The 15,060-nt window shown below is 42.2% G+C and overlaps 1 protein-coding gene across 2 annotated transcripts in view; it reads left to right on the top strand.

Moving 5' to 3' along the window:
- The window catches only part of PCDH11X (protocadherin 11 X-linked), a 204,587-nt gene that overhangs the window by 172,983 nt on the left and 16,544 nt on the right, over window positions 1–15,060 (top strand). For both annotated transcript variants that reach the window (XM_044268644.1, XM_044268645.1), the window contains exon 3: window positions 12,040–14,526. In XM_044268644.1, coding sequence (XP_044124579.1) covers window positions 12,040–14,526 — 2,487 coding nt within the window. The remainder of the gene's footprint in view (window positions 1–12,039; window positions 14,527–15,060) is intronic.

A 15,060-nucleotide genomic window follows, 5' to 3' on the forward strand; every position in this document is an offset into this window, starting at 1 on the left:
CCGGGGTCTGCAGCCTACAGAGGTGGACATACAGTATACACATATACACGTACAGTACGTACAGCTGTTACAATTGTATCCAGTCCAGAAAATCCAGAAAATCCTTTGTGAGCTAATTCCTCATGCACACGACCGTTGTGTGTTTTGCGGTCCGCAAACCGCTGATCCGCAAAACACGGATGGCGTCCGTGTGCATTCCGCAATTTGCGGAACGGCACTGACAGCCATTAATATAACTGCCTATTCTTGTCTGCAAAACGCGGACAAGAATAGGACAGATTATATATTTTTTTGCGGACCACGGAACGGAGCTACGGATACGGACAGCACACAGAGTGCTGTCCGCATCTTTTGCGGCCCCATTGAAGTGAATGGGTCCGCATCCGAGCCGCCAAAACTGCGACTCTGATGCGGACCAAAACAATGGCCGTGTGCATGAGGCCCAACACTGATACATTCTTCCTGTGCTAATACATTGTAGCAAACGGAAAGGACAGGGGAGAGATTTTGCTCCCAGGTAGACGCTATTCTTGATAGTCCTACACAGACATTTGGGCAGAATTTCTCCTTATTTTTCACGGGATTTTTATTTCTGGATGCAGATATTTCTGCTCTCGTGGAACGCACAGGCAGCTGATTTGGGAGATCCACCATTTTTATTTTTATTTTTCTTGGAAGTTGGAGCTGAATGTAGACAGGGATGCGTTACACGGTGCGCACACTACTGGAGACTGCTCCGCACACTGTGGCGCGCTGCGCTTGCTTTGCTGGCAGGTACGTCCCCAGTATTGTAGGATACCCATAGAGCTAATACTGCTAAGAAGCTAAGCATACAGAAAATGACCACAAATCCTCTGTAAGAATCCTAGACGAGCCTCAAGAGCTTAATTCTGACATAGAACGCCATTACCCGTCACATGGAGGGGCCCCTGGGACGTCCTCCATCTTCTACACGTCTCACGCTGAGAGTTATCACGAGGCGATGCACTAAGCTTCCAGTCATCATTCCTGCTCTATTCTATACAAAGTATATGTATTCTGTTGCTATCTCGAAACTGTCAACAATAAACCTGCTGTTGACTGATCCTATTGTGTATATAGTGCACATTATTACTGTTTTTAAGGGAACCTGTCTTATTGAACATGCTATTTGAGCTGCAGCGTGTCATAGAGCAGGAGGAGCTGAGCAGGGTCAAATATAGGTTTATGGGAAACGATTTAGTGAAACTTATCATTTATTTATTTAAATTCCTGCTCATTCTGGACTTTGTAGTCCAGGAGGCGGTCCTATCTGTGATTGACAGCTTTGTGTGTGTACACACTCAGAGATAGGACCGCCTCCTGGACCTCAGAGCCCAGAATGGGATTTAATTCAAATTAGGACTATTGGATCTGTCAACAGCAGCTTGCTGACAGTTAGGCCCCTTTCACACGGGCGAGATTTCCGCGCGGGTGCAATGCGTGACCTGAACGCATTGCACCCGCACTGAATCCGGACCCATTCATTTCTATGGGGCTGTGCACATGAGCGGTGATTTTCACGCATCACTTGTGCGTTGTGTGAAAATCGCAGCATGCTCTATATTCTGCATTTTTTCACGCAACGCAGGCCCCATAGAAGTGAATGGAGCTGCGTGAAAATCGCAAACATCAGCAAGCAAGTGCGGATGCGGTGCGATTTTCACGCACGGTTGCTAGGAGACGGATCAGGATGGGGACCCGATCTATATTATTTTCCCTTATAACATGGTTATAAGGGAAAATAATAGCATTCTGAATACAGAATGCATAGTAAAAAAAAAAAAAAATAATATAACTCACCTACATCCACTTGTTCGCGCAGCCGGCATCTCTTCTGTCTTCATCTGTGAGGAAAAGGACCTTTGATGACGTCACTGCGCTCATCACATGGTCCGTCACATGATCCATCACCATGGTAAAAGATCATGTGATGAGCGCAGTGACGTCATCAAAGGTCCTATTCCTCAAAGATCTTCCCGCTGCCCTCTTTTGATCAGAGTCTGTATAGCCCTTGCTTATATTAATTTATTAGATACACTAGATGTATTAGATACACTAGTATTTTATCATAGCGTATACTCCAGTCACATCCAAAGCTGCATGCATAATTTTGCTGAACATTTATTATTCAGTGTCTTTGCCAGGGCTGCCCACCCACTATAAGTCCTTTTTCACGAAGCAGCTTTCCAGGCAGCAAATTGTCAGGGGTCCAGGTAATAAACATCTGTATGCACATTTTTATAAGTGTACTGTTCACACCAGGCATTGCACGCTCCTCTGAAACTGCATCTACTATAACATAGGACAAGATGTTAGATCAGCTGCTGGGGTTAAATGAATTGTAACTGCAGATCTGGAGGTGGGAAATGTATAAAAGTCGTGATCAATCTGAGGATTTTCAGATTTATTCAAATTGTTTGCAATTATTAAAGCTTCTGCTCCATGTTGTGGAAACACATAAAATATACCGGGATCCCCCCTTCATGGATGAGGATGATGAGGGTAACAGTTAATCTTCTTGTAACATTTCACAGTAGTTGCAGGTTTCTCATCCTTAAAGATCAGCATTTGCTACAATGTTGCAGAAGTTTTATAGCACTGCTACATGCAGTGAATGATGTCACCATAAATCTGATTGGAATTCATGGGAGTAAGTGGGGGGGGGGGGTACAGTGGGTGTGAGGGGTCTATAGCGAGGTGTACACTGGGGGTTGGATGTGCATGGTGGATTATATGTACATGCCTCCAGCACAGTCCCTGAGCCTCAGCACAATGGTCGCACCGGGAGAGTTTGCAGTCTGTTCCCTCATTGACACTTTGAATTGCGCTACAACTTTTAATCAGGAAGTCGGTGAAAATTAAAGTCTCCTCGTAAAAAGCCATAAACTCCAACTGCGCTTTTTCTCTCCGATTGATACTATTGAACTGAAACAAACAAGCTCCAGATTTCTGTGTGGAAGAATCCTGCAATTAACACTACAAGAACTGTGAATAGTTCTGCAACCGAGAATGTGTGTGTTCCACTGCAAACTCTGTAACCAAGTCGACATAATTCTATATTTATTTATGTGTTCTTTACTAGATAGTATCAAATATAACCATTCAGACAGAACATTTACATTGTAATAAAAACACACAGTGACATCACAGTACAGGGATAATAAACAGTGATGTCACAGTACAGGGATAATAAACACAGTGATGTCACAGTACAGAGATAATAAACACAGTGATGTCACAGTACAGGGATAATAAACACAGTGATGTCACAGTACAGGGATAATAAACACAGTGATGTCACAGTACAGGGATAATAAACACAGTGATGTCACAGTACAGGGATAATAAACACAGTGATGTCACAGTACAGGGATAATAAACACAGTGATGTCACAGTACAGGGATAATAAACACAGTGATGTCACAGTACAGGGATAATAAACACAGTGATGTCACAGTACAGGGATAATAAACACAGTGATGTCACAGTACAGGGATAATAAACACAGTGATGTCACAGTACAGGATAATAAACACAGTGATGTCACAGTACAGGGATAATAAACACAGTGATGTCACAGTACAGGGATAATAAACACAGTGATGTCACAGTACAGGGATAATAAACACAGTGATGTCACAGTACAGGGATAATAAACACAGTGATGTCACAGTACAGGATAATAAACACAGTGATGTCACAGTACAGAATAATACACACAGTGATGTCACAGTACAGACATAATAAACACAGTGATGTCACAGTACAGACATAATAAACACAGTGATGTCACAGTACAGGGATAATAAACACAGTGATGTCACAGTACAGGGATAATAAACACAGTGATGTCACAGTACAGGATAATACACACAGTGATGTCACAGTACAGAATAATACACACAGTGATGTCACAGTACAGACTAATAAACACAGTGATGTCAACAGTACAGGGATAATAACACAGTGATGTCACAGTACAGGGATAATAAACACAGTGATGTCACAGTACAGGGATAATAAACACAGTGATGTCACAGTACAGGGATAATAAACACAGTGATGTCACAGTACAGGGATAATAAACACAGTGATGTCACAGTACAGGGATAATAAACACAGTGATGTCACAGTACAGGGATAATAAACACAGTGATGTCACAGTACAGGGATAATAAACACAGTGATGTCACAGTACAGGGATAATAAACACAGTGATGTCACAGTACAGGGATAATAAACACAGTGATGTCACAGTACAGGGATAATAAACACAGTGATGTCACAGTACAGGGATAATAAACACAGTGATGTCACAGTACAGGGATAATAAACACAGTGATGTCACAGTACAGGATAATAAACACAGTGATGTCACAGTACAGAATAATACACACAGTGATGTCACAGTACAGACTAATAAACACAGTGATGTCACAGTACAGACATAATAAACACAGTGATGTCACAGTACAGGGATAATAAACACAGTGATGTCACAGTACAGGGATAATAAACACAGTGATGTCACAGTACAGGATAATAACACAGTGATGTCACAGTACAGAATAATACACACAGTGATGTCACAGTACAGAATAATAAACACAGTGATGTCACAGTACAGGGATAATAAACACAGTGATGTCACAGTATCAGGGATAATAAACACAGTGATGTCACAGTACAGGGATAATAAACACAGTGATGTCACAGTACAGGGATAATACACACAGTGATGTCACAGTACAGGGATAATAAACACAGTGATGTCACAGTACAGGATAATAACACAGTGATGTCACAGTACAGGGATAATACACACAGTGATGTCACAGTACAGGGATAATAAACACAGTGATGTCACAGTACAGGGATAATAAACACAGTGATGTCACAGTACAGGGATAATAAACACAGTGATGTCACAGTACAGGGATAATACACACAGTGATGTCACAGTACAGGGATAATAAACACAGTGATGTCACAGTACAGGGATAATAAACACAGTGATGTCACAGTACAGGGATAATAAACACAGTGATGTCACAGTACTAGGGATAATACACACAGTGATGTCACAGTACAGGGATAATAAACACAGTGATGTCACAGTACAGGGATAATAAACACAGTGATGTCACAGTACAGGGATAATACACACAGTGATGTCACAGTACAGGGATAATAAACACAGTGATGTCACAGTACAGGGATAATAAACACAGTGATGTCACAGTACAGGGATAATAAACACAGTGATGTCACAGCATAGGGATAATAAACACAGTGATGTCATAGTACAGGGATAATACACACAGCGATGTCACAGTACAGGGATAATACACACAGTGATGTCACAGTACAGAGATAATACACACAGTGACGTCACAGTACAGGGATAATACACACAGTGACGTCACAGTACAGGGATAATACACACAGTGACGTCACAGTACAGGGATAATACACACAGTGATGTCACAGTACAGAGATAATACACACAGTGATGTCACAGTACAGGGATAATACACACAGTGATGTCACAGTACAGAGATAATAAACACAGTGATGTCACAGTACAGGGATAATAAACACAGCGATGTCACAGTACAGGGATAATAAACACAGCGATGTCACAGTACAGGGATAATACACACAGTGATGTCACAGTACAGGGATAATAAACACAGTGATGTCACAGTACAGGGATAATACACACAGTGATGTCACAGTACAGGGATAATACAGGGATAATATACACAGTGATGTCACAGTACAGGGATAATAAACACAGTGATGTCACAGTACAGAGATAATATACACAGTGATGTCACAGTACAGAGATAATATACACAGTGATGTCACAGTACAGAGATAATAAAAACAGTGATGTCACAGTACAGGGTTAATAAACACAGTGATGTCACAGTACAGGGATAATAAACACAGTGATGTCACAGTACGAGGATAATACACACAGTGATGTCACAGTACAGGGTTAATAAACACAGTGATGTCACAGTACAGAGATAATACACACAGTGATGTCACAGTACAGAGATAATAAACACAGTGATGTCACAGTACAGGGATAATAAACACAGTGATGTCACAGTACAGAGGTAATACACACAGTGATGTCACAGTACAGAGATAATACACACAGTGGCCCAGATTCAAGAAGCACTTGCGCGGGAACAAGTGTGATTTGCGCCGCGCAAGTACTGATTTGCTCCTATGCAAATTTGGGGCTGATTCTGTAAACCAGTTAAGCCTGAAATGCGGCCATTTTCCCGCGCACGCAGCCTAGCTGTTCCTGCGCAATTTTCGTGCAATTTTGCGCGGGGTGTAAGTTGCGCCTTCATGGAATTCCCTCAGCGAATATGCAAATTAGGTACTGCCGATGATTCAGAAACATGCGCGTGTGATGCGCATCTTGCGCTGGAAGCGTGCAAGCTTTTTTCCCTGGGCAAACTTGCTCCTGTTAAAAGCAGGGGCAAGTTAGCAAAAGATGGCCAAATGTCATCCCAGGTACGCACTTCATTACCCAGGGCATTGATGTCCAGGGCAATGGCTTCATATATAGCCCTCCTTTGGGCAATGGTGGTGTTTGCCCGCTGGGCACCATATAGGACTTCCTTATGCTGCTGGAGTGCAGCAATCAGGATGTCCATCTCTGCAGCCACAAAGTTGGCCTTCCTTATTTTGGTCCCTTTGGGAGGTGCCATGTCTTGCAAAAGGGCTGAATTTCCTTGCTCAGGGGGGGGTAGGAAAAAGCAGGATGAAATTCAGCAAAGAACCTGCGCAAGTCTGCTCCTATTTATTTGCTCAGTGCAAGCAGCTGAGCAGGATTTGCCCTGAAATTATGCTAGCAAACCTCTGCTGAGCCGAAAATTCCTCATTTACATAGGGGCACACCCACTTTGACTTGCACGGCCTTGCGCCCTCAGCTTTGCCTTAAACAGGTGCAAATTAAATGAACAAACGATTCCTGAATCAGGTGGCAATTTGGCAAAATTGCTCCAGCGCAGAGAAATTCAGCTGAGCGGCTCAGGTGTAAGTAATGGGCAAATCTACCTGAATCTGGGCCAGTGATGTCACAGTACAGGGTTAATAAACACAGTGATGTCACAGTACAGGGTTAATAAACACAGTGATGTCACAGTACAGGGATAATAAACACAGTGATGTCACAGTACGAGGATAATACACACAGTGATGTCACAGTACAGGGAAAATAAACACAGTGATGTCACAGTACGAGGATAATACACACAGTGATGTCACAGTACAGGGAAAATAAACACAGTGATGTCACAGTACAGAGATAATACACACTGTCATGTCACAGTACAGGGATAATAAACACTGTCATGTCACAGTACAGGGATAATACACACAGTGATGTCACAGTACAGAGATAATACACAGTGATGTCACAGTACAGAGGTAATACACACAGTGATGTCACAGTACAGAGGTAATACACACTGTCATGTCACAGAAAACATAATAGACAGTAAAATAAACATTGGCATTGCTGTATTTGACCTTTGTGTCCCTTTGGCCCCAGGGCCCGGTTGTTGCTGCCTGTGTTTGTGTGGCTGTAATCGTCGCTGTAAAGCCGGCAGTCATGAAATTCCCTCATGAGAATTTGAAAACCTTCCAGAGTTGATTCTCATAATGTATAAACTTTTATTATCCTGTCAATACTAAACAGAAAAAAGCATGAATTGCTGCAGAACAATGAGGAGCCTCCGCTCTGCAAACAAAACAATTATTTGTTGTAAAAATATAAAATACTAAAGTTCAGTTGAGTTTATTCTGAAAACTGAGGATGTGAATGGGAGCGATGTCAGAATGCAGGAGGAGGAATCAGAAATGTCCTGATAGCAGCTTCATAAACCACTGACAGTCCTGAGACTGGGCTCCTTAGGATACCATGAGGGGCAGCTTGTGTTCCTGATTATTAGGGGATAGCCTCCATATTCTGCTCCTGTTGTGAGGACGTGCTGACACTATGTCCTATGGGTGGACACAAGAACATGGAAGATAGAGCCGCTGACATTGTAGGATGTAGCCACCATACAGGTGGGGGCACTGCAGCTTAGGGTGGTCACATTGCCCTCCTTGCCTCAATAATATTACCATACAGTACAGAAATAAAGCCGCAGTACAATTACTAATAACCAAATCATTTACAGTAGTGCAAGAAAACATATAATGGCCTCATATAATGAACACGTAACAGTGTCATACAGTGCTGAAATAACAGTACCATAGAGTTCTAGCATAATACTGCCATACAGTACATATACAGATGTAGCAGGGTCAGCACTCAAACTCTTAACTCAAATTTCTTAAATTATTGCATTATCTTTAAACAAAACCCATTGAAAAGCAACTGAAGGTGTTTGCTTAGTTTAGATAACACTTCTCAGAAATCTCAGAAAGCATAACCTCATATAGTACACGTAACGTTGGCATAACGTCCCATAACTTCCTTGCATAATACTGTCATATAGTGACTAAATAATAGTCACATTGAGTAAGCACATAAGATGTCTGTAGTAATGTCTAATAAAATCTCTACATAATGCTACCATACGGTACAGTGCTTATTTAGAAGTCTAATATAGTATCTTTACCGTACAGTACTGTAAGGAAGAGCAAACTGGTTCTACTGGTTCGGGATTCGGTCTGAATTTCTCAAAAAGTTGAGGTTCAGTGGAACCCAAATTTTGGGTAATTCGTTTTGCACGAACTGACGAGAGAGAGAAATTTGGTAAACCAAACAAATCTTATCTGGTTCGCTCACAGGCCACAGGTTCCCTGTAAAACACCGCCATACAGTGCTTCTGTAAAGTTCAATATCGGAAGTAGAGATGAGTAGTGATGAGCGGCTGGGGCTATATTCGAAGTCGTGTTATTTCACGAATATTTTGTAGAATATTCATCATATATTCTTGAATTTGAGAACTCAAGATTATTTTATTAAATGCGAAAAATCGGCAATGTAAAAATCGTGTAATGCGAATTCGTAACGCGAAATACCGGTGTGGGTCACTTTGGCTACATTTTTCAAGCTGCTAGAAGTTTTTCTGAGACTGGAGACAATGGTTGGCACGGCAGAACATTACAATAGCTTTATATGCAGATAGAGCGCTCCAATATATTCGCGATTGCGCTAATCGGCATTGATTTGAATATTTTTTCGCACTACATGCAACTTCAGATTTTAGCAGATCTGATTGGTGCACTAAGTATTGTTGTGAACTTGACATTGCTTCCTTCTCATTGGCCCACAAGCAAGAAGCAGAGAGCAATCATGTGTTCAGATGGAAAAAAAATGCTGAATATTCGATGTAACGAATATATAGCACTATATTCTGAATATTCACAAATTCTCGAAGTGGCGATATTCGCGATAAAAATTTGCTATTCAAATGTTCGCGCTGAACACTAGAGATGAGCGAAGATATGGAGAATTCGATTCGGCTGCTTTGCCGAATTTCACAAAGAAATTAGCTTTGTGATGAATTACTTTGTCACGAAGCACATTTCTTTGTGGGTGCAATGACGGGGAACTGCGATCACGCCAGCCCCCATCATTTAACCCCTCAGATGCTGCAGTTATCGCCAATCGCGGCTGACATTTAGGCCTTTCAGAGGTTAATCAGGGTAATAAATAAATAAATACTCACCTCATCCATTTCATTGCGTAAAGGCCGTCGCTGCCATCTTCATTGAAGACACTGCGTGAAATCTCGCGAGGTGACAGGATGACATCATTGCGCTGGCTTGGTGATGTCATACGTCACCACATGGGAGATTTTGCGTGGTATCTTCAATCAAGATGGCTGCAAGGGCCTCTTGCCACAAAAATGGAAGGAAGTATGTATTTTTTTTTGTTTGTTTTTTACTGCCATTTCAGGGAAAATTGATTCGTTACCACAAAGCGCGAGGAAATTTGGCTTCACAGCTAATCCAATTTTTTCCTAAAATTCTGATCAAAGTCAATTAGTTTGACTTTGATTCGCTCAACACTAATGGTAATCATGTAATATGCATCCCACAAAATCACCACATACCATAGCACTGCCATACAGTGACTATAGGGTAGTGCTATATAGTAAACATAAACTAAAACCCTAATATTGCTACATAATAACGAATACCAGGTGGGCGCCTGCTGGGAAGAATCCAGTGGTAAAAGCCCATCAAGCCCTAATTACGGGAAATACCGCAGCTTCTTTTCATGCGACAAGGCTCTTAAATGGAATGAACATTTTTTGTAACGTATTTGGTAAAATAAATTCTGAGTTAAGACAAAATAATTTAATCTGGGGGTTTTCGTTGGCATGCGTCAGTTGGCTTGTTAGATGTTTCTTGAGTTAATCAGTTTTAAATGTTTTTTTTCTGGGAATTTATTTTCACGCTCACTGGCGGCGCGGACCCATCTGGGTAAGAAAATTAGATTAACATCTTGAAAAGTGTATTTAATTTATTAGCTCAAGTCGCTTTCAGAAATGGGTACTGTAGCTATGAATATTCACAGGTTTACGGGAGGTGGAGTGTCGGCGATGGTCATAGAAAGAAGCGGGCAGGGCGCAAATCACCCCCACGTCAACAGAATTTCACAGCTAAAATCTATACAAGAGTCAAACTACCATTCAATGTTTTGCTTTACTGTTTTTTGTAGTTGTGACTTTTTATTAAATCATGTATAAGGAACATAAAAAATTCTTCTGGTTGCCCTTGGAAACATGCAACAGTTTAGTTCTACCCCCTTGACATGTAACATATGTGACCTAAGCTCCCACAATGCACAGGAAACCAGAAGAATTTATGGTTGAAGGCAACTTGAGATATTGGGGGGGATTTATCAAAACTCTCTTTGTTGCCCATAGAAACCACTCAGATTCCACCTTTCACGTTTCAAGGTTCATTTGGAAAATTAAAGGTGGAATCTGGTTGCCGTGGGTAACCAAGTCAGTTTCACACCAGCTTTGATACACCTTCCCAATCACGTTGCCAAAACTCAGGCAAGCTAAGGAACAATGTTTCCACAAATTGTAACCAGCCCACACTTTTTACAGTGTAACATTGTAAGTTGTTGCTCAAAACATTTTTCTCAGACTTTTTGAGATTCTGTTACTCATAGTAGCCAACCCGATTCCAAACTATCCATGGTGATACCCCTGAAATGGATGTTCTGATAAACACATGTGCATTTGGATCTTCTGATTATTGGAGCACTGTTGACCACTTTGTCTCTTTTTTCTGGACCATACTTCACTGGGTACATGGTGCAGAAAAAGGCCCTGGAAGCCCAGATCCTCAGGCAGGTGCCCAACTACCTAACCCACCTCCTTATTTCTCCAGGATTTATAATGTCCTCCATGGGACATATGCTGGTCAGTCATGTTGAACCTGGCCTCACTAGGTTATAATTGTCAAATATTCTTGAGAAGGAATCAGCAACCTTTAGCATCCCATATATCTGTAAAGAATAAATCAAGGCAACTGGACGTACTGTAGATTTCTTGAAAACGTTTCACTCGTTCTTCCAACGAGCTTTCTCAATTGAGAAAGCTCGTTGGAAGAATTGAGAAAGCTCGTTGGAAGAACGAGTGAAACGTTTTCAAGAAATCTACAGTACGTCCAGTTGCCTTGATTTATTCTTTACAGATATATACCATGACCTGGATAAATGAGAACCTTCACAGACTTTAGCATCCCAGCTGCTGTTAAACTACAACTCCCAGCATGCAAGCTTTGACTGTTCCATAGAAGCGACGGGAGCATTCTGGGAGTTGTACTTCCTGAAGAGCTGGAGTGCCAGAGATTGCTGATCCCTGGTCTAATCCCTGGTCTAGAGTGCCTTAATGGATTATACTAATGGAAAATCACCATTAATTGGTTATTATATTGATACTTTTGGATTATATTGTATGGGTCTGAATGTTTACAAAAATACTTATTGTGTTTTTGTTCTTTTTATATTTTAGGGCCAAAACGTGTTTGGACTCGATGTCATTGAAACTCCCGAAGGAGACAAGTGGCCCCAACTTATCGTCCAGCAGAGTCTGGACAGAGAGCAGAGGGATACTTACGTCATGAAGATTAAGGTGGAAGACGGTGGGAATCCCCCCAGATCCAGTACGGCAATTTTACAAGTCACGGTCACCGATGTCAATGACAACCGTCCTGTTTTTAAGGATAAAGACATTGAAGTGAATATACCAGAAAATGCAGCTGTGGGGACCTCGGTGACACAACTTCATGCGACTGATGCGGACCTCGGCTCCAATGCCAAAATTCATTTTTATTTTGGAAACCAGATCTCTAACCTTGCCAGGCGCCATTTTGCCATTGATAATAATACTGGATTAATTACTGTTAGGGAACCCCTGGATCGTGAAGAATCTCATTACCATAAACTGACCGTCTTAGCAAGTGATGGGAGCTCAACTCCTTCTCGGGCCACCGTCACCATAAACATCACAGACATAAATGATAACATTCCATCGATTGATACAAGGTATATTATAAACCCTGTCAATGGAACTGTGCAAATCTCTGAGAAGGCTCCAATTAATACAAAAATCGCCCTGATCACGGTTACCGATAAGGACGCCGATCTTAACGGCAAGGTGACTTGTTTCACAGACCATGACGCCCCCTTTAGGTTAAAGCCAGTGTTTGACAATCAATTTCTATTGGAGACTGCGGCCCCTCTGGATTATGAAGCCACAAGGGAATATGCAATCAAAATTGTCGCCTCCGATTCTGGAAAGCCACCGCTCAACCAATCCGCCATGCTTCTTATTAAAGTCAAGGATGAAAATGACAATCCTCCAGTTTTTACCCTTCCAGTCATTGGTCTATCGTTTGTTGAGAACAACCCACCCGGCACAGAGCTGACCAAAATCAGTGCCACCGATGCAGACAGCGGGCGCAACGCTGAGCTCAGTTATATGCTTGGTCCCAATTCCCCGACCATATTTAACCTTGATAGGCGGACGGGAATTCTCAGCGCCGTAAGGAAACTGGATCGGGAGAAGCAGGACAGGTATACCTTTACAGTCATTGCTAAGGACAATGGGATGCCTTCCCTACAAACCAATACCACGGTGACCTTATCAGTCCTGGATCAAAATGATAACAGTCCCTCGTTCACACATAACGAATATAACTTTTATGTGCCAGAGAACCTACCAACTTATGGCACCGTTGGCCTCATCACCGTAACAGATGAAGATATAGGAGAGAACGCTGAGTTTACTCTCTCGCTTGTGAACGCAAAGGATAATTTTATAATTGATCCCCATACAGGGGTCATTAAGCCAAATATAACCTTTGACAGGGAGCAACAAGGTGCCTACACCTTTCAAGTCAGAGCCGTGGATCGAGGAACCCCTCAAAAGTCTTCAACAGTAAAAGTGACCATATTCGTTGAGGACGTCAATGATAACCGGCCAGTATTTGTCATCCCATCCACTAATTATTCATATGAATTGGTGCCAACCTCAACCAACCCTGGCTCCATAGTAACCAAAGTCTTTGCCGTGGATAATGACACCGGGATAAATGCCGATTTGCGTTACAGTATAATAGGAGGTAACTCCAGGGGTTTATTCACCATTGATGAAAGGAGTGGTAATATCAGCTTGAAGGAGAAAATACTTGCCGGTGATCATGGTTTACACAGACTCGTCATAAAAGTTAATGACTCGGGGAAGCCGGAGCCTTTTCATACTCTTTCACTGGTGCATTTGTTTGTCAATGAAACCATCACCAATGGATCTTACATTCAAGAGCTTGTGAGGAGAAACATGGAAACTCCGGTTGGACAGAACATCGGGGATGGGGAGATAACACCGCAGACCAACGACTACGTCAAAATCATCATTGCTATCATAGCGGGGACCATGACCGTGATTTTGGTAATTTTTGTCACTGCTCTCGTACGTTGTCGCCAAACCCCACGGCACAAAGTGGTTCAGAAGAACAAGCAAAGTGGGGAATGGGTTTCTCCAAACCAAGAAAACAGGCAAATCAAGAAAAAGAGGAAGAAGAAGAAGCGTTCTCCTAAAAACCTTCTCCTCAATTTTGTTACTATAGAGGAATCTAAGACAGAGGATCCTGCCCATGAGCACATCAATGGCACACTGGACATCCCAGTGGAGTTAGAAGAGCAAACTATGGGGAAATATAATTGGGGCACCACTCCGACTACGTTCAAACCTGATAGTCCAGATCTGGCCAAGCACTACAAGTCCGCTTCTCCACAACCCACCTTCCAGATAAAGCCTGAGACACCGGTTGCTCCTAAAAAACATCACGTCATTCAGGAACTACCACTGGACAACACATTTGTTGTGGGCTGTGACTCATTGTCTAAGTGCTCCTCCAGCAGCTCGGATCCTTACAGTGTCTCGGAGTGCAGTTGTCAAGGAGGCTTCAAGGCACCTGGCCCCATCCACACACGACAGGTAAATTAGACATTTCTATTGTTCTTGTTTTCTGTGGAATTTTGCCACTTCTGTCTCTCCTGAATCCTGGTTCTGCCTTGAAATCATTAGCATCGAACCAAAGAAATAGTCACTGCTTGGCTGAGGCCCCAATGATTCATCAATGCTGGGAAAAAAAATTGAATGTTAAGTCATTTGCATTGGGGTTGCTCAGGCCTGTAGATGGCAATGCAGCCCTTTGACTATGGTTTAGAAGAAGAAGCAATGTTAGGGCAGTGACAGGATTGTACGTGTAGGGCTTATCTGGGGCAGGGGCAAAGTGATAAAGACATGCAGAACCTGATAAGTGCATCTAATGGTGATGGAATGGCAGCTTCGGCTGCAGACAGAAAAGCTATGAGCAGAAGGTAGGGGAAGCAATGCAGTAGGTTCAAGCTTCTTCCTATAAAGAAGCATTATCAGAGTGGGGCACTTACTTCACATTTATTCAAGATCCCTCTCGAAAGGATCCAAAACTGACACCATTCAATGCTGAGGTCACCTCATTTTATAATA

This window comes from Bufo gargarizans, chromosome 9, assembly GCF_014858855.1.
Source record: "Bufo gargarizans isolate SCDJY-AF-19 chromosome 9, ASM1485885v1, whole genome shotgun sequence".
NCBI lineage: Eukaryota > Metazoa > Chordata > Amphibia > Anura > Bufonidae > Bufo > Bufo gargarizans.